The sequence below is a fragment of the Lygodium microphyllum genome, chromosome 8 (genome assembly GCF_053477565.2).
Source record: "Lygodium microphyllum isolate KBCC chromosome 8, Lygodium_microphyllum_v1.1.10, whole genome shotgun sequence".
In the NCBI taxonomy this organism is placed as follows: domain Eukaryota; kingdom Viridiplantae; phylum Streptophyta; class Polypodiopsida; order Schizaeales; family Lygodiaceae; genus Lygodium; species Lygodium microphyllum.
In genome coordinates, this window is record NC_141142.1 from 54,075,242 (window position 1) to 54,096,787 (window position 21,546).

At 37.4% G+C, this 21,546-nt stretch overlaps 1 protein-coding gene across 1 annotated transcript; it reads right to left on the reverse strand.

Moving 5' to 3' along the window:
• Positions 1 to 610: 610 nt before the first annotated feature.
• On the reverse strand, positions 611 to 21,388 carry LOC148032293 (protein NRT1/ PTR FAMILY 8.2-like). The gene is made up of 3 exons (XM_087683900.1): positions 21,288 to 21,388; positions 1,953 to 2,080; positions 611 to 1,550 (listed from the first exon to the last, which is right to left on the reverse strand). The coding sequence occupies exons 1-3, from the start codon at positions 21,303 to 21,305 to the stop codon at positions 611 to 613; spliced, it is 1,086 nt and encodes a 361-aa protein (XP_087540026.1). The 5' UTR covers positions 21,306 to 21,388.
• Between the last annotated feature and the right edge of the window lie 158 nt (positions 21,389 to 21,546).

A 21,546-nucleotide genomic window follows, 5' to 3' on the forward strand; every position in this document is an offset into this window, starting at 1 on the left:
AAAGAAAGAATGTTTTGTTGATTAAAGACCCTTTCTTCAAAAATGAAACTATTTTATTGCAACTACTTTCTTGCTTTGGCATTGATGCCATATTCTCTAGTGAATCATAGTTACTATCCCAACCAAATTATTGAAGTTCTTGCATTAAGCAAACTATAGCGTTTGATAGAAAAGGATTGGATTCTCGGAGTGTGTGACTCGTTCCATTTGGGAATCTCTTTTGTTCTACCGATCTGCATACACTTTTTGGTAACATAAATGCCAATTTGTAATTTTTGTGGGAGACATTCACATTTTGCCAACATAAAGAAATATGGAATCTCCATTGGATAATAAAAAGGGAATCACATTCGTCGAGAGTTGAAAATATGGAAAGGGAAATCACATTAGTCAAAGATTCGAAAATCTGAAAAACTATATTTGTAATGAAAGAGTGTTAGTACTTCATCAAATTGATCAAACCATTGGCTCCATATCGCAACCTATCATGTAGTTTTCATTGTACAGACTAAAGAGCTCTCAATTTAATCATTCAATTATTCATGTAGTTTTCATTATTGCACAAACTCAAGAGCTCTCAATTAATTATCCAGTTCTCAGTACATTGTATTCAAATAATGTTTGGAGGTGTAGTAGATTCTTCACCTTGAAATGTATTTGTGATCTCAGATGATGATCGTGAGTGGTAAACCATATTAATTCTTGTTGAGGGAACATCTATACTAGCAGGAGAAGAGGTAGAGCTTAACAAGAGGTCAAATTGCTTGTACTTATACCAATGTGCACAATAAAGAAATATGAAAAAGTTTAGGATACTTATCCCACTAAGAAACCAATGGAAGTAATCAAGGTGGTTCTCAGGGGAATCAAGATCATAGCCAAACCATTTCCTTGTTGTGACTTTGTCAACAAGTTCAATAAGTAGAGAGCTTATAAAGTAGCCAAATGACATAGAAGCAAAGCTTAGTGCAATAGATAAGGAGTGCATACTGCTTGGAGATTGTGTATAGAAGAAGTCAAGGAGTCCAATGGATAAAAATAGTTGTACAAGTGAGAATGAAAGATACACGGGTGTGATCCAAAGGAAACTAATAGGGGGTTGAGGAGAAGGGTGTTGTTTGTGGTAATTCCTACGTTTGATCTCAAAAAGAGCAGCAAGTATAGGCACAAAAATGGAAAAGATGAGGCCTATGCCAACACGACGAAGTGGTAGAAATGAAATTCTGTTTTGTACAAAGGGAAAAAAAACATAGTCATAAAAAGGTATTAGGGCTAGGAGAACCATAAATGGTATAGATGTCATTGAAGCTTCAGGTAAAACAAGGTCCTTGAATATGTGTCTATCTGTTGTTGCAGCTTCTTGTACCACAAGTGTTTGTAGTTGTGCTAGAATACATCCCGGAATTATATTGCATGCAAATATAGGCAATAGTCTTAGTATCAATTTTGCTTCTTCTACTTGGGTTATTGGGCACAAATACCACAAGCTTTCATCATTTATGAGTCCTGCAACTGAACTCCTATCTTCCACTGCAGCCTTGTCCAAAAACCTGCCACATTCTTATGTTAGACATAAACTACATTGAAAAGGTGTGCAAAAATATTGCACTAGATCAATATCTTAAAATTGGTGCAAGTTGATTAGTTTCTCTACATCATGTGCAAGTTATGTGGGTGTAGGTTCCATTTTGGATGCCTAGTATGCTAGTGACATGCTCATAGATGTAAACATCAAAGTGTATCAACCAAATATCATGCCGTCTACTTGTAATTTCTATAAATTTTCTTGAACCTACAATGGTAGAAATATTAGGATTATGTTGTAGAAATGTGATAACCAAATGTTTTTCAACATCATTCTTTATAGCAAAATCTTCTTGCCAATGTAAGGAGTTCCAAATCCACCATATATCAACATAACCAAGAAAAACTTGCACACAAGATTTTCTTACTTGAAATGTTCAGTGTGTCTCAATCTCATGTAGCCTCTTTTCTTAGTGTCACTTTCACTTAGTTCATGTAGCAATGGAGACTCATTTGGCAATTCTACCCTTCTCTTATGATATGCTGCAACAAAAACCTTTATGGAATACACAACAAAGGAAAATTTAGGATATCTCAATGTAACTTTCTTGGAATCAAGTTGTCTATTCTTACACTTTCTAGAGGCAGAAATTCTCATATGCATCATCCAATAAACGGTTTTAGAGACAAGTATATCCCAAGACAATTATTCTTAGGATTTTAGCAACATTTAGCTTGATCATGATATTTACATACAAAAGTGCAACTTACATTAGAAGCAAGGGACCAAAAGTTTGTGCCCATAGAAACTTCCATAGTTCATAGTATGAACTAACAAAAAATACATCAAATAAAAAGGTATTCTAACACCATTCCAATGTCTTAAAGAAAACATTTTTTTGTGTGTATTGTGTCTATTGTTGTTTACATATAGAACAATAGGTAATCTTACTTTTTTTCATCACTAAAAGACCGCATGATATAATTATAACCCCATGTATGTGCAAATATGCCATGGTATGTGCCAAAAACATTAGTGGCCTTCAAATTAAACACCAAAAATTTCTAAGTTTGATTATGTTAGTAGGATTGCGAAACATTTTCAATTGCATGGTTTGTTATTGATGGGATTTAATCAAAAGTTAGAGTATTTGGTCTCAAGTTTTGAGACATGTTTCATTGATATAGATGGCCTTAAACAATGGGGTTGATTGATCATCTCCTTGACCTACCTCAAACTACACCAAGTAGTATAAAAAGACTTGTATTTTTAGTACGCCATGTCCTTAATCATCTTGAATGAACCATCTCTACAACTTTCACACTTGCATCTATAATGTTTTCTGAGATCATGTAACAATTCATGTGCTCTAACAAGTCCAAAGACATTCAACAGAGAGAATATTTGATATTTTTATAATAAATGCACACAACTATGTCTTGAGTATGTTTCCCAAGCTTCCCTTGAGGAAATATTAGACAACACAAATTATTATTTCTGGTTCATTGACCTATTTGTCTTAGACTCTTACAAACTATTGGAGACTATTATGAGATCCATCATGAAAACTTGACCATGTCAAAAATATTTGTAGAATGTAGCACTTATTCTAGGATGTGAAAACTCTCAATTTGCAAGTGGAGTTTCTTGCATTAGATTGTAATAGATTTAGATGTTGATCTCCTAAAGAAAAGAGTGTGGTAAAAGCCTCTACCATAGGTTGTATGAATAACATGGACATTGCAATTTCCCACACTATTGACAAGGAAAGCATTCACTTTCCATTCCCCTCACTCAAGCATGGATTGTGCCTACCTACACTACCAACATGAAAACTATGCCCTCACTCACCTCACTTTTCACTCTCCTCACTCAAACACATCAATCGAAACAAAGCAACAAGGTGGAGTTTAGTACTAAAGATAACATTGGACAAGGTATCAAAGTTACACTTGTTGTAAGCATGCCTATGCTTTACAAGGAATATGGACTACACAATGAGGTGGAGGGTACACTATGGTTTTGCCAATGTTTTGCCACACAAAACCTATAGTATTCACCCGAGGAGTTGGGTTTCCTAAGGCATACCTCACAAATCTATGCTTTTCACATCTTTTCTTCTACAAAGGTGCCTTGGTATATAGACAATTTCCTTCTTACAAATTAGCAAGATTTGACTTGCTTGAAGATGTTGGTGGTTGTTTTCCTCGGTCTCTCGTTGACTCCCATCATTCTAGCTAATGGTTCTTGTTGCTCATGTGAGTCTTCTTGATGAGCAATTGCCTTGGGAGTAGTTTCCATGCCCTTCTCCTTGATGGTGGGTTAACCCTTGCATGTTTCCTTTTGCATCTACTTGCATTCATTCATATGCAATAGGTGTAGTGATTGCACCATACACAACAAAGTAGGGGAATGGACAAAATGTGGCCAAGAATGAAAAATATATTTTGGGAACATGTTAAATTAGAAAATTGAAAGGTTGTCTCCATGCATTGGTGATCTACATCTACAACATCATGAAATAAAGAATGTGAAACTACTATTGGTCAATTGCAAATAGAAGAATATACTATTTTCAAGAGTTTCCGGTATAAGTTTCCTTCTTCTATCATGACTATATGCACCATACTTTTGATTTTGAATATTGAACATAGTTTTCCAAGAACTCCCAACAAGTGCCTTCTTTGCCAAGCATAACCCACTAGGTATCCAAGCATGTAAGAGGGCTTAAATATCTTGGGGGAGGTAACATACCTATAGGGGGATCTCTTATATCATATTCCAACTTTTTACTGTGTGCATCTCTACACTAGTTAGTTGAAGGAGATATTTGCCACACTTTCTCCCAACCTTTGCAATATCTTGGGAGTGGAGCCATTCACTCCAATCTTCTAAATTGTTGTTCTTGAGTTTGCCAAAAGAATCTTTTGCTACTCTTTTAACTCTAGTACAATTCCATGTCACAAAGAAGCCTTCTACCACTTTCTCCAAATTGCATATTTTTATTATATAGAGGAAAATTTTGGTTGATCTCTCCATGATCTTTCAATCTAGCCTTAGAGAATGCTACATACAAGTGCTTCAGAATTCTTGTTCAAGGTGGATGAGGAACCCCTTCCATCCAATATTTGGACCCTATCATTTTTTGAGCTAAAACCCACTAGAGTCCAAGCTAAAGTATCACAATAAATCATATTTTAATTACTTTCCCACAACATTTATATTTGTTGTCATATGGGGCTTTCCAATAAACAAGGTTTAGATAATTTGGTAATGTAGTAGTATCAATATTCTAAATACACAATCCTACTTTCTCATTTTAAAAACACACCCCTATGTAGCCAATGATCCAAACTAAAGTTGATGTAACATTCATAACTCAATGATGCAATATTTATGTAAGAAACCAATATTGGAAAGTTTTGGGAAAGCTCATAGAAACTTGTTTATAAGGGATATCTTCATTAATTTTCTCATAGAAATTAGGGAGTTAAAAGAAAGAATTGGTATAAGCTTCAAATACTAAGTGACTAATATCAATGCCTTTACCAAGGAAAGGTATGGAGGCTAGCTTTCAAATGTCACCTTACTTGGAAAAGTATTATTCAGCATGGTATATCATGTTTCATGTAATATTTAACCAAAGAAATGAGCTTAAATGACTTGTTCCATTCAATTTGAGTGGTTGGACAATTATATTTGGACCTAAATATGATAGTTATGGCAATTACAATAACATTTTAGCTAGCTTCCTCAAAGTTTTACTAAGGTACAATTATCCTAAGATATGATGTTACCAAACAAACGAGCTTAAATGACATCCTTTATTCAATTTGAGTGTTTGAAGGACTATACTTTGACCTTGGATCTAAAACTTATGACAATTTTGATAATAGTTTAGCCAAATTAAGAGGCTTCCTCCAAGTTTTCCCAATGTGAGATTCTCCTAGGACATGAGATTATGGATATCTAAAATAACATATTTACTTTAGTCAATGTTTTAAAGATAGTTTCATTAATAAAGATAGGCCTAAAGAGGACACTAGCCAATCAAAATGGTATATTTGAAAACCATCATGATCTTAATCTTTCCACGTTGTGAATAACTATATATGTCGTCGCTCTCATAAGCCATGTATGCCAAACTTAATTGAATGTCTATTGTTTCAAGAGCTTCGAGCAACAAAGCTATGGCTACATCTCACATAACCATTCCAAGCTCTCTAATGCCATCAATTTTGCTAGTTTAATTGAGCTTCTCTTCAAGTTGAGTTTGCACTATAGAAGAATATGTGTACTTCCTAAGGGGATGTCTACCTTATCGTGTTGTGATTGTTGTGCACATGCGAGTGCAACTAGGAGATGGGTCAACGAACCCCAAGCAAGCTTGGAGTGTTGTCTCACACTTGAGGATCTAGTTGGTGCTAGGGTAGATGTGGTGCAAAGCTCAAGGTGACAAGTCTACCAATGTTCTCAAGGTGTCCTACCCTTGAGGTGCCGTGAGTTTGTGAAGTGGAAAAAGGGCTAGGGGTTAAAGCCCCCTAGGTGTTGTGCCTATGCATGGGCTCCCTTTATTTTCATTTTTATTTTTTCTCTCTTCTTTCTTTCCATTTTTTCCTTGGTGGAACCAAATAGTGTACAAATAAATGATGAGAACTTCATTGTGGTTCTCTCTAATTTCTCTATGGTGGTTGGGTGAGTAGCTATAGTGATCTTTATAAGCATGCTCTACTCATCATGCAAGTTTTTACCATGGACCTTACTACCAAGGGTGTTGATGGAAGGAAGGGGTGGATGTAATTGGTAAATTAGCTGACATTCATATCCTCTGCTAGTTCAAAGCAATACACTAGTAACAATGTAACACAAATGAGCAATATTACCTTGGCATACCTATCTATTCCTAGATTCATATCAAAGAGTAATGGGTGGACACCCTTCTCTTCTACTACCTTCTTTTGGTTGAGCTGATGGAGAAGCAAACTTAAATAATTACATGTAATGAAAGCACGGACTCAACAAAATGAGGAATCCTCCACAAATTGTTTGAAAGAAGGAATCGGGTCCTTCTCTCATAACTTGGGGTTATCTTGTAGCTTTTTTGCATTGGTATTGAATATTAAAGGGAAATTTTATGTCATAGGCCTAGATGGGGATTTGGCTTTAGGTGGCAAATTTGATCAAGAGATATGACTACTTGATCCTTGCTTGTTGTAGGTAGTGAGATGAGGGTGTTCTTAGGTTCAGATGGGGGTCTTGTATCTATTATTTGGACTTGGATTTGAGAATGAGAATGGGGCACAATGCTAGTAGTTTTTGGCTTCTCCTCACAATTAGAGACAACATGTTTATGTGGATTTGTTAGTTCAGTAAGCTACTATACTTTGTAGGTAATTTGACAATCTTCAAAGCCTGGGCCTTTTGTAGGATTGCCAAAAAATGATTGTGATATTTTCCTTTTGTAGCCATGTTGGGGTATGAAACTCGATGCTTGTGGTGTGGTACTTCTCTTTGTGGATGTGGAGGTTGGCCCTCCTGAGTTCAGGCAGTGGAGATATTGTGGTAACATTATGGATGAGTTTCAACAACTAGACCTAATTCTTGCTAGTGTAGTAACCCTAGGTCCTAAGCAAAGCCTTAGGAACCCATCTAGTCAAGTTGGGGTTGGGATGTCGATGTCACCATCGTGCTTGGTTGGAGGTTGTTTTTTAACTAATGACAAGCATGTGGGTGGACATATTTGTCTTTTCGTGTTAGTGTTGCCGGAACCCAATCCTACTCTTGATGGTTCATATTGGATTGAAGTGCATGATTGATTAGATTGTTATGGTTTGCTTCAGCTTTGAGTAGATTGTTTAGGAGAGTGTAAATTTCTCCCTTTAAGGGGTAAAGATGTTGAAGGCATCAATGGCATTGTTTTCTCATTTGAAGTGTTAGCACCCTTACTAAAAGTTGTGATGATTTTGACATTGAGTAACTCCAAGTAGATGTGTTGTGGTTCAAGGTCAACTATACACTTGTTTAGTCATTTTAATGGGCATCCCAATAGGACTTTGGTACCAACTCCTTCGGTGTTAGGCAATACATAGAATATGGCAAGCAGACTTTCAATCTCGATAGTCAACATGATATGATATTTTCCTAATAGTGCATAAGGAGTTCCTCCGTATGGATTCACCTTTGTACTCATTGGAGTAAGTAAAAATTTCCCAATGCTCATCCATTCATTATATATCATAGTATTATAATCAACATCTTCATGAATTTGGGCAATGACTTTGTGAGATCTCCTTGCTATCAGTGTGGCACTCTGATAAGCTACATGGTATGGAGTTTTGATTTTGGGGTCAAGCTCAATGATTCTAATTGCTTTTATGGCAATAGACAGTTGTGTTGCTAGGGGTTCATGTAGCGAATGTGTCAATGGATAATATTTCTTCATTCGGCTTCCATTGAAGAAGCCTATGCCTTCACTATCTAATGTTTCAAGCTCGACATTACTAGTTCTGCTAATCACATGCACTCAAAAAGGGCCTTAGCCTCATACTTTCATTTTTCACTTATATCCCTTGATGGAGTAGAGCAACAAAAGGTCACTCTTCTCAAAATCCCATTGTTTAATGTATTTGTCAAACTATGCCTTTCATCGTGCTTTTTCATAGATAAGAGCTTGTGTTGCAAGTAACCAAGTTTCTGACAATCATTCTAATTCTATTAAGTGATTAGTCTAAGCTTCTCAGCCTTCCCACTATTCCTATAGAGCCACTCTCAAGCTAGGGACACAGAACTTGATGGGCATAATTGTGTCAATACCATAGGTTAATTTAAAGGGGTTTTGGCTAGTTACAGTCTCGGAGGTTGTGTGATAAGCCCATGTACCACTATTAGTTTATTGTCCCAACCACTTCCAGAAGTGGAGATGGTTTTGGTTAGGAAAGTTATTAGGATTTTTTTTAAAGCTTTAGCTTGGCCATTTACGTTTAGGTAGTAAAGTGAAGATTTCTAGTGTATGATAATAAATGTGGACATTAAGTGTATGATCATGTCATCAATGAAGTGTGTGCCTTAGTCTCTCACAATCTCAATGGGGCAACCATAATTGTGATATCACTTACCCCCATAAGAATTTTACCATTGTTCTTGTATCATTATTTTTCATGGCCCTAGCCTCAGTCCATTTGGTTAGGTAATCAATAGCAACAATAATATTCCTAGCCTGAGAATATTGAGATGCAGAACTTATAGGCCCTACAAAATATATTCTCCGCTTTTCAAATGGTTGTGAAATTACTAGTGTTAGCTCCATCTTGTCCTTCTTGACTGGAACTTTTGTGCATTGCCATTCATCACAATGCTTGACAAACCTTGTAGCATCACAGAATATGGTTGACCACCAAAACTAAGACTACAAAATTTGTAAGCTGTGGAGTCTCCATCAAAGTGACCCCACACAATTCCTATTTGTGGCTTTAGCCAAAAGTTTGTGTATCTTGTGTTCACAAATACAATGTCTTAAGAGGCTGTCTTGGCCTAATTGATACAATTGTCTAGTGATCGGCCAATAAAGGTGTGCTTTGATAATGAGTCGATGAAGTCGAGCTTTTTCTATTGCCTGGTCAAGTAGTTTATTTTCCAAGATATGAACAATGTCACCAACCTAGGAGGGTGTGAGGTCAACTCTAAAGAGATCTTCTGCTTTAGATATTTTGAAAAAATGTGTATATTTGTAGATCATCTGTGATACCCTTTTTAGTTTTCTCTCCATTGGGTATTTCAGATAGATGATCAACCATGCAATCTTGCTTTCCCATTCTAGTACAATTGAGAAGTCAAATTTGGGAAGAAATAGTAAGCATTGGGCTATGTGACCACTTATTAACAAGATGCAACAGAGTGTGGTGGTCCACAAAGAAAGTGAAAGGCCTTGCTAGTAAATAATACCGAAGCTTCTTCACGGCAAACACCATCGCCAATCCTTCTCTTTCAATTGTAGAACAGTTTGTCTCAATATATGTGAGTTGGTAACTAGCAAAGCTCGCTAGGTAGTCTAGTTTAAGCTCTCCAAGTTGGCACAACATTATACCCATGTCAAACTTTGAGATGTGTATATGCATATGGAAGGCTATGTTAAAATTTGGGGCTCATAGAATTTATGTTGTGGTTAGATCCCTTTTCAATGTCTCGTAGGTGTGTTGGCATTCTTTAATCCATTCAAAAATGATCAACAGCTTGTATAGAGGTCAACCAAATAGCACATAGTTTAGTACCACTATCAATAATATATTATGTGATCGAGAAATCATTGAACTCGCTTATAGTCCATCAGTGGCAACAATTCAACAATGACTCTAACTTTCAAGAAGTTTTTTGCAATGTTGTTCTTCGATACTACATACCCTAGAATGCATCCATGTTTTACCTAGAATTAGCACTTTAAGGGGTTCAAAGAAAGACCATACTAGCTACACCATTGAAAGATTGCTCAAAGCTTCTCAAGATGGTCTATCCAATTGATATGTCTGCAAAGGCCATCTATGAACACTTCCAACCATTTATAGAGCATGTCTTTGAAAATCGTGCACATTAATTTTTGAAAAGTGGCAGGCACCTTGGTTTGGCTGAAGGGCATTATAATATATGCAAATATGCCTCATTCAATGGCGAAAGTTGTTTTGCACCTATGTTTTGGATGAACTTGCACTTGATTGTATCCTAAAAATTTGATAAGAAAGATGTAGGCTTCCTTTCTTGTAACTCTTCCCAACATGTGCTCAATAGCCTCAACATCTTTTGATTTAGCAAAAGGAGGATTTAACGCAATGGGTAATTGCCTCTTTTTGTTGCTATATTGACTTTTTTGTGATTTATGTGCATTCTAATTTTTTTCATTTTTCTTTAACATAATGACATCATGCTACTTTGTATGCTCAATCTCATAGATAAATCCAACATTTAGGAGCTTGTCAATTTCCCCTTCAATTGCATTAGTGTGTCTTGGATTCATTGCATAAGGACATTATCTAACTAGCACCTCACCTAACAACATGGGAATATTATGGCTGACGACATTAGGGTCTATTCCCTTAAGTCCCCTCGAGTGGCCAAGCAAATGCATCCTTAAACTCTTGCAAAACATGCACAAGATTAGCATTCTCATCATGAATAAGTTCATTGACAATGAAAATAGGTCTAGGCTTGTTGCCCTTAGTAGCCAAGTTAATCTCTTTGGGCCCTGATAGGCTTGATGGTTTGTCCTTCACATTTAGACCCAAGAAGCACCAATATTTGATCATCTTTTTTGAATTTGGTAAAATGTTTTGGGAGATCTTGAGGTTTCTTCTATTTCTCAGTGTTGATACTCTTTGTAATCTTTCTGCACTCCTCCTTCAACCTTTTGTGCCCCAAGTGGGCTAAAAGATCCCCCTTAGTGCATTGGGTCTTAGATAGCAAATGGGTTTATGGGTCACTATCTAATGACCCAAAGTTACAATCACATCATTCACTAGACAATTGTGTTTCTCCTAGCGGTCATAGCCCCAAAGTAGTCCTGATTTTATATATGGTCACTGGATTTGCTTGATTAAATCTTGTTTGCTCATAATCTAGTACTTTCAAGTACTCTAGCCAAATTCTATTGCAATCCCTCTTGAGTACTCTATCGATAATTAATCCATGTATTTCCTTAGGTTTGGAGTCAACAATTATTTGTTCAATAGCATACACGTCAAAGTCATAGTCGATTGTTCTCCGAATTCACAATCAGTGTATGCACTCTCCATGTATTCTTCTCAAAATAACTATCATCCATCCTAGCCTCTGCTACCAAAAAGCTCTTCTCGAGGAACACCCAATTGTAGAGGAGGTTCAAATCATGCACTTTGTTCCACTTCCATCTTCGAGTGTCTAAGAGCTATTCAAGTGGTTTTAGGTTGGCATTAGGATTTTTTTGCAATCTATCTTTCAAAAAGTCTAAGGCCTTAGTCAACTCTAGCTTGCTTTTAGATACTTGATAGGTTAAGGTAGGAGCTATTATGGCACTTTTCACCATCATGCATATCAGAATTGATTCGTTTTTCTCTTCACTCTTCAATATGAGTGATTGTGGTGGTTGCTTATTATAATCCTCCTCGACATCTGAGAAGGGAAAATCAATGGTAGAAATATGCATCCAACCTCACTCATCATCAGGACAAGAGATGTACTTCATGAGCAAGCCATAGTTTGATGTGAACTTGGTAGAAATATGCATCTAGTCTCACTCTCATCAGGACGGTAGGGGATGTACTTCATGAGATTGATGTGGACTTGGTAGAAATATGCATCAAGTCTCACTCATCATCAGGATAGGGGATGTACTTCATGAGTGGGCCATAGTTTGATGTGGACCTAGGAGAAATATGCGACTCAATATCATCTAGTCTCACCCATTATCAGCACAGGGTATGTACTTCATGAGCGGGCCATAGTTTGATGTGGAATTGGTAGAAATATGCAAGTAAATTAGAGAAATATGCATCTAGTCTTACTCATCATTAGGATAGGGGTTGTATTTCATGAGCGGGCCATAGTTTGAAGTGGACTTGGTATTTCCCTTCACCACGGCAAAGATGGCATGTAGGTCAGCGAACAAGGTCTTCCAAGTGTCCATCTCAATCCTAATAACTTCTCTATGGTTTTCAAAGAACATAAAGTTGTTATCCCAATCCTCAATTGATTGTGTACTTCTCATCTAGGGTTGACTGAGTAGGATTTCATAGTTGCCTCCTTTCATGACAATGAAGTTCACCAAGGATCTAATACATGTAATTTTAATAGGCCAATCCTTCAATGTGAAAAATGTTCTAACCTTTGTTCCATTGCCCAACATGACATTAAATTGTGCAATTTCTACATGTGAGTTGTCCCAAGTTTGCAATACTATGTAGCCGAGGATGTTGGTGTGAGAACATACTTTACCATGGACATGTCATGGCATGTGGACAAACTAGAAAAGTAATGAAAATATCATTGGTTTGACTTTTCAATGCTTACCCACAATGGGAGTCATGTTAATGGATGGGAGTCTCGAGTAATAACTCGCATGTTTGCCACATGTTTTTGTTATTCAATTTTGGAATCTATTCTTGTTGCGGGAAGTGCAATCTTGCTGATAGGATTTGTGATCACACTATACTATTTGGGATCCCAAGTGGAAACTTTTAAGTGTTTGATGGCATGTTTGCCACTTGGCAAGGGAGGGACCTTATTAATAAGGAAAAAACATGGGAGATGTGAGAGAAATGAAAAACACAACATGACAAAAGAAACCTGCAAATACGGGTGATTGAAATTTGTGTGGTTTTCAAAGCTGATGGTTGTGTATTGAAGAATGGAATAGTGGGATGCAGTTCATTGCTATAATTCCTATGTTCTCTAGCCACAATAGCAAGATTTTTCTTTCAACTTCTCTTTCCCTTTCTCCTACCGTAGGAAGCATGGCAAGTCCAGTCTTTTGTTGAAGGTATTGTTGTTGGTGAGAGAGACAGGAGGGTTGTCTCACTCAATGTTGTTGACGTGTATGTCACATGTTAGAGGTTTCTCATCATTTAGAGAAGGGAAACAAGAGTTTTAGTGATTTCAAGGATGGGTATGTTGCAAAGATTATGTATTGATATTGAAGGCTGAATATATGACTTGAATTAGTGGAAAGTTCGAAGGATTTACAACAGAAGGAGTAATAAAATTGCAAGTATCCTTGGGAACGGAAAGATTTGCTCACATGATACTTGCATGATCTAAATTTCTTTAGCTTTTGAAGTTTTATAGTTTCTAAATCTTTGTACCGCTTATTCGAGAAGAGTATGTTGAAATGTATGCTTTTTCATCCTGGTATAAAGATTTGGAATAAAGTAGCAATTACAATTACATACAATTCCACATTCCTTGTAGTGGCAGTACTTGCAATAGGTCACTCCTAAAAATAAGGAGACTTGTAAATTTGAATATTTTAGCTATTATAAGATTTAATTCATCACCGCTTGATTGAAAGTAAGTGATACATGATTTTTCTTTTTGTGTGACTTATTCAAAAACTTCTATTAAGAGAGGTTCTTGGATTTTGTCATGTGGTGTTATTTTGGGAGTTGATAAAGGCTAACCACCCAATTCACCTACCAAGGCTAGCCCCTAATCATGTGTCCATAATTCCCTTTTTGGTAGAATCTCCCAATGAAACAATATGAAATATTGTGTGCATCTCCATTCCTTTCCAAAAAGCACTTACTTGTAGGTTCTAAGTTGTAAGCTTTAGAGTTAGATAGGGTATGTGCATGTCAGTGGCATGGTCTTGTGGGATTGGTGTTTCTGACTACATTGGTCCTTTGATCCACTTCTTCACTGCATTCTAGAGTGAAGAGGTTTAGTTCAATAACTGCCCTAATGGTAGGGATACCGATATTGAGGTCAAAGTAGCCAACAAGCTCACACTCAGTTTCTCTTACATGTATCCATTGGTATCCTATTTTCAATGGTAATGCTATGGGTGATGTTGAGATTTAGCTTTGTTTGCCTCTAAGGGAGATGCATCATGCATGTGGCTGATGAGTCGTGCCGCTCCTCTTTCACAATGGGATCAATGCCCTAGAGAAGCACATGAGCTTCCTTTACCCAACTTCTCAGTTTATGAATTATGTCCCAGTGTTGCATGGGATTAAACTTTAATGCTTCCCTTTCCATTCATTTTCAAAGTTGATGTCTTTGTTTCACATTAGGGACATGTTTTCCTTTTGCTAACATTGTGGCATTGGAGGTCTTGAGTGTTAGTTTTGCTTTGGCTATCTTTTTTCTTTTCTTCCAATTCTTTTTACCTATGGATGAGGCATCCGAATTGTTGGGTACAGGCACCAAAATGCTAGCATGTTTTTATTGATCTCTAATCATGACATTAAAAGGGATCAATGTGGCATTCTCACCAGGTTCTTTGACACTAAAGAGTTTGAGTGGCACGAATGGTAAGATTACTAAGCTAGTGAAGGGTTTTTTCCTAGGATAGTCAACATATAGATGTGTCACACCACATTTTGGACATATCAAATCTGCATTTTCTTTATTTTCTTACTCTTACTTTGGGTATCTAAATTATATATATCCTAGGTGACCGCATGTCCAACAAGTCAGGGGTTCTTGTGGTGGATTTCCTCCTAAGCCTCAACCTCAATCCATACCTAAAGCAAGTACTGAAACTAGTCAAAAATCCATCAAGATTGGATATCCCTCTTTGCCAAACATATGGATCTATGTATGGTTCATCTTCGAGTTGTTATTCCATGAAGTGTATTGGAGTGTAACTCATGGATGGGTGGTTATAGGTATGGTGGTTTGGGTATTAACTGATTGATGTCACCTCTAAGAGCTATAAGTAATTGGTTATTAGGTGTAGGGAGAGCAAGGAGAGCTCCTTTCATAGTTAAACTACCTATTTATCTAGTAGTAGGGCTATGGGTGTAAGGTTAACGATATATCAGCTTTCTTTGGTAATTGATAATGCATAGCCTCATGCTCCATTCTCCTATAGTAGTTTGTATAAATGGGTGGTCTCGTGTATCCAGACATTCTGATAAGAGATGGTGACCATGATAGTGGACACACTGAATGTGTAGGCTTATGGGTCATTTTCTAATGTGCCCTAAATATTTTCTAACTCTACTTAAATCATATCACTTCCTATGTGATATTGACATGTTTTCCTTTGTCTTTAGTGTCTATATGAGGTTGCACTATGGATTTTGGCTCTCTCACTATGAAAAGTAAGACTAACTAGAGGCTGTATAGCTTTGGTGTTTCTCTCTTTTAGCAATTCATCCACATGGATTACTTATTCAAAGGTTCTGGCTAGCGTGTCTCATTGCAAACTTGAATCTATCACCTCATATAGTTCCTAGTCCTTTATCATGTTATTGAATGTAGTGGAGGCTGCATTCTAAGTGGGTCATTTAGCTATTAGAATCCTTTTGTAGAGACTCTGAATGTGGGTATTGTAATCTAGGTCTCTTCTTTGTTCCTCTAGATAAGATTTGTCAATTTCACAATTAGATTATCCGCATATTTAACTTCTAAAAATCTCTAAAGAGGCCCTTCTTCAAGGTATCAAAATTCTTGCAATTAGCATTATTGAGACAATGAACCAAGTGCATCCTTTTTCTTCCAAGCATGGCTTGAAAGCTTGTGCGCATTGAGCAAGATGCTAGAGACTGTTGACCTCACATACCTATATGAATTGCTCTATGAAACTGTAAGACTCATCTCCTACCTTGTATTTCTCTTTTTTTTTTTTGTGACTATCAAGATTTTAGTTTGGTTTCTAGTGTTGGGCACAATTCTTAATCTAATAAGGATTGAGACAACTACTGCAAAGTACTACTCCACTGATTGATTGAATTGTCCAATAATCACTTGGTTAGGAGTTTGGTCAGAATGAGGTTAGCTTCAAGCTCTTTCTATATCTACTTTAACTCTTGGTCCAATACACTCGATGAACACCAAGATACATTGGACCTAGTTAAGCTCAGCCTCTTTCTTTTTCCTATCAACTCTTGCGCTTGTGTGAACCTTGCAACCTATTGCAATAGGTCCTTCCTTAATCTTCTCTCTTCTCCTAATTTAGTTATGATATCATATGTTTGTCTACCATGGCACTATTTATGCTTTTTGTTCACATTGCGCCAAGCATTCTTGGATTTCAATTGGAAATTCTCGAGGGTCAATCCCTAGGTCATCAATGCTTGATTCTAATGTTGACATGGTCACTTTCTCTTCTTGTGCAACCAAGGTTTTGATCTTTCTAATGAGGCCAGGTAGAGTAGCAAGTTCCCCTATCAAAGAAAACTTTTCTAGGCTCCATGTTTATTTAACTATGTAATCAAGAGGTTTTGTTTTGTAGTCTTCCCCCCCCCCCCCCCGTGTTACTATTGTTGAGGCTCAAGTTTATGTGGTTCCTTGGTTTTTTTTTCTCATTTGATCTTTTATGATTGGTTTATTTCTCTCCCCCTTTTTGGACGATTTGACAAGTATACACACATCTTTCAACATTTTACAATCTCCTTCTTGCCTAATGTAGTTAACTATGAATAGTTCACAAATAGATTTTCAATCTATTTTAAGCAATGCAAATAGATGCAATGCTATGTTTGCAATACAAGTGTACAAGAAAACTTCTTGATTAATTTCCATGCATATCACATGCAACGTTTACAATTTTACAAGAACACTAAAGCTCAAAAACATAATTCACCGCACTCAAGAACTTCACATCAACTAGGTTGATTTGAAGTTTTAACCCTCATTGGCTTTAAATACTAGTCCTATAATCCAACAAGGAATGGTTCTATAACTGTTCACCCTAACTCTCGACTCAAGTTTCAAGCATTCGAGTAGCACTCCCATAGGCTGGTTAGGAGTGCTTTAGTCTCTACTCATGAGGCTTTTTTATAGATGATATGTCAATGCTTGCAAGGATCAATTAGGTCAAGTATCACATCTATTTTGGCATGCCAAGCGTTCCTTAGCATGGTTCCTTTTGTCATACAATGAAGGCTTTCTAGGAGCTTCCCTAAAGTATAGGTTATTCCCTTGCCAATGCACTCTTCCTTATCATGTGTCTCTTAATAGTACTTATGCTTTAAGTTTGCCCCTTAATGAGGGTGCTTATGAGGTTTTGCCTTTTTGTGAAGGTAGGCTCTTCTTTATGAACTACAATGATTACAAGGTAGTGTTAGATTCTAAGGTGTGATTTGGTTCTTTCCTTATGCTGGATTTTTGGAAATGTTGTGAGGCTACTAGTCATAGATATGGAGTTGCTAGCACATGCCTCACTTGCAGTGTCTTGAAAATTTTGGCAAAAATACAATTGCCATCAATTGGGAATTGGAGTCATGGATAGTTCTTGATACAATACCTACTAACAAATGTCCAAGCAAACTCAATTGTGACAACTTGTAAAGGATCACCTTGCAACTACTGGAGGCTTGAAAGCATTATGCCATTCCGAACTACTTAATTTCTTTAGATTGTTCACACTCAAGTGTTGTGGCTAGGGTAGTCTTTCCACATCCACATGGAGATTTTGGGTGTTGAGTGTCTTGTGGAAAGTATATTATGTCGTATCCCCCAAGAAATGTTTAAATACTTTCAAGTTTTGGTTAGATTGAATTGCAATGCCTTTCCACTTGTCGCATGTTGGGATGAGCTAGAGTTCCTTCCTATAAGGTTTCAAGCCAAGCTATACTCAACTCCCAACTACATTTGCTTGGGAGCGCTAATGAATTCTCTCATGTGGTTATGATATTCCCCTAATCTCAATAGGTTGGTCAATTGGGTCACTGAGTTTTCCCCATCCCACTCACTCAAAGGCTTCCATTAGTGGTTAAGACCCCCCTCATATGCCATTCAAACATGTGATATTCCCTTAGTCTCTATTATGCATGATCTTAGGCCACATGAGTGTGGCAGTGTTCAAAATTTTCAAAAGGTAGGGCTCTCCACTTGTAAGATGTTTGCCTTGCTGTCATCCTAATGACACATGTCACCTACAATAGAAAGATTGCTTAGATGCTTGACAATAATTGGGAAGGGATCAATTTCAAGATTCCCATGAAACTCCTCATACCTTCTTGTCAAGATTTTAGGTTTTGCAGCTATCATTCAATGACTTTACATATATTAATGTTCTCAAGAGTTTCAATGGCCTTCACAAGTGTGATTAGCTCCTCTTGGATTTGCATAAGTATTGTTATGAACACTTGGTTGTCCATTCTCAAGAGGAAATCAAGGCATTAAGAAAATACCCTAGAGTCATTGTTTTCTAGAGTACTTCCGTGGGTCAAGGGAAAATTTTAAATGCAAGGCATTCATATTGGTTGGTCACTCATTTTCTTGCTAGTCTTGACCATTCTATTATGCAAATGGCCAAGACTAGGTGAATTTTATGTGTCCAATGGGAGCAAAGCCTTCATTGTGGGGATTGTTCATATGTCACATGTTCCTTGGACTCATATGACAAGGTTTGTTTTTCTTAAAATCGCAGTGATTCCAACTTGAATGTGAGTGCCTAAAGGCTGCTATGGTCACGTTTATGGCTCAACTCAAGGTACTCACCTAGACTATTGTCTTAATGGCTCATTGCCAAGTTGACCTATCTTGAAATCCCAATGTTGCTCTTACATTTTTTTGGATGTGCAACAAGATTAGCCAAATATAGGACACATCTTGGGCAAAGGTGATGTCTTAGGACAATGATCACCATGGGTTATGGTCCTTAAACCATTGTCACATTTCATCATGCTCCTCAAGGGTGGGTTTCCAGTAGGTGAATGGTAGAAAATGCACAACCTATGTCCTAATGACAAAGTGTCCATGACCAAGTCAATTGTGCACTTCTCACAAGGTGAAAAAATCTAAAGTGAAAGCATTGAGAGGCATCCAATAGGGGGGTCCTTCCTAGTTGGGCAAAGGTGATGAGCCTAACTGGCCATAACAAAAATCAAGTGGCCTTAGGAATTCAATCCTATGTAAAAGAAATTGGCCTCATATAAGGCATCTCCTCCCATTTGATAACTAATTTGGCCCACTATTTTAATCAATCAAAGGCCTTATAAGGCTATTTGTCATTACATACAAATGTCCCTATAAAGCTAGTTGACCCATCACATTAGGTATGGCTCTATTAGATGCCAATGTGGCCCTTAGATGGCCTATCGTTCTAACAAGAATTTCATGCCCACGTGGCCTATCCCAATGACCAAATCAAAGAGATTAATCAACCTTTTAGGCTTTGCTAATGCCAATTGGCCGTGTATAATGACAAAGGCCTTAGGCCAAGCCTTTTGAGCCATCTAACGCTTGTTATTTGCCTTCTTATTGAGTCTTGGCCCTACTAGGGCATCATGATCATTTTGATGAGGCCTTATAAGAATCAATGTGGCCTTTATACACCACACATGATGAATTTCTCATCGATAATGGCCATATTTGGCCACACACTCAACTAAATCATTAACTAATGGGCCTTATAAGCCATGCGTCAAAGGGCATCAAGTGGGCATTGAAGGGCTAAGGGTAAAGATTTTACGCTTTTTATTAAAAATCAAACATTCAAATCTTAATGCTTGGTGTTCATCTAACTTTCAATGTCTAATTTTTCCAATTGAAAATCCATCCAAATTTGCCTGATCTCAGCATGGAATGTAAGGCATCAGCCCATGGCCTAAGTCCTAAGGCTCCACACCTTTTTGCCTAGCCTAATGTCCGCGATAGGAAAAGGAAAGATTCTCTAGGCCTTTTAGGTGTTCCTCCTAGGAATATGGCCCTTCACAAGGTTCCACGGCGTGACACTTGCCTAGGACACATGCTTAGGCCCTTGTGGACCTTATGCATGGCTACTTGGGTTGTAAAATAAACTGATTAATTAAAAGTGGCTTGTCATAAAATCAAAGGCCCATATGGCCTATTTGCCATTTGCTGACAATAAATGTCTATTGACTGTCCACTGGTGACAAAATATTTTCTTTTTTTAATAAAATAAGAATATTTGTAAGCGTCTTTTACAACCTCCAAAGAAGCCAATTTGGTTGATGTTCACAAGTTAGGTGCCATCATGAGTAGTTCATCCCCTTCTCATGCTAAGCAGCCCTATGAAACACTACTTGGCCCTTCAAAAGTCAATTCCGTCACTCCTCAATTCAGCCTAAAATGCCATGACAATTACATTTTGGCCAAAAGGTCACAACCTATTGGACCGAGAAAAATTAGAACTAGGCCTTGTCAATTAGGCCAAATTGTCCATCCCCCTTTAGTGTAGCTGGCCCCAAGCATAACGTGCAGTTGAATATTTTGAAGGCCTGATGGCTTGACAAAGGCTCTAATGCTTCAAGAAAGTTCGGCCACAAGGTAGTATTGTGAGGTTAGTTGTGATGACTCAAAGTTGGGTACATCAATCAATTAAAAGGCTAGACCATCCTCAAGGGAGTTTGGAACTAGAAAAAAGGAAAAAACAAGAATAGATCACTCAAGGTTTCAACCATTGTACCTTGGGTTCTTATGAGTAATTGATTAGAACCAAAGGGTTGTGGTATCCTCATTTTCTTTCATCTACTTCCCTCCCCTCCATTTGATGAGATTTGAATTAGGATATCTTCTTCTTTGGTCCTATCTTCCTCTAATAAGCTCCCCTACTACACAAGCTTTTTATAAAAAGTAAAATGTAAAAGACACAAATGCACAAAGCAAGAGCTTAAAAGCTACAATCATGAACAAGTAAAAGAAATTGTACACTATGTCCTATGGATATTTCTCAAGTCTCCTCTTTCAATTTTCTATCAAGCACAAAGGCTTAAAATTTTATATCTTTAAATTTTTGTAAGGCTTTTGGACCTTATTTTATTACTTCTACCTTCCTACAATCTCATGAACAATCCAATACACTGCCGCCAAAAACTCCCAATGCACAAGTGCAATTCGATCCCTCTCGATCTACCCGTCCTATACTAATATGTGCAACATTTCAAAGTACAAGCTCCTATTTCATTACTTGGTGTAGAACATATGCACCTAGTTGCTCAAATCTATTAGTCCTAGGAATGGAACCACAATGTTATTGCTTTCACAAGCCATACATGCTGAACTTAACAAAACACCTATTGTTTCAAGCATTTTAAGTAATGCGGATATGGCTATCTCTCACATGACCATTGCAAGCTCTCTAACGAATGCAGCAAACTCATCAATTTACCTTCTCATTGTAGTTCATCCACGAAAGGCTTGTCACTAGCTCCACAATCCTTACAACACACCTCAGGCAATCTCCACTCCTTTGCTTTAATCGTGGCACAAGCTCTGCAAAGAAGAAGGAGAAGAGAAGGTGAGGAGGAGGGGGAGGAGGAGGAGGAGGAGGGGGAAGCAAGAGCTTCTCCAACCTCTCTCTCTCTCTCTCTCTCTCTCTCTCTCTCTCTCTCTCTCTCTCTCTCTCTCTCTCTCTCTCTCTCTCTCTC

What these genes read in the sequence shown, in the direction of transcription:
- LOC148032293 (XM_087683900.1), bottom strand. An exon ending in AGACACACTGAACATTTCAA is followed by an intron (nt 1,551 to 1,952) that starts GTAAGAAAATCT and finishes AGAATGTGGCAG; the next exon opens with GTTTTTGGACAAGGCTGCAG.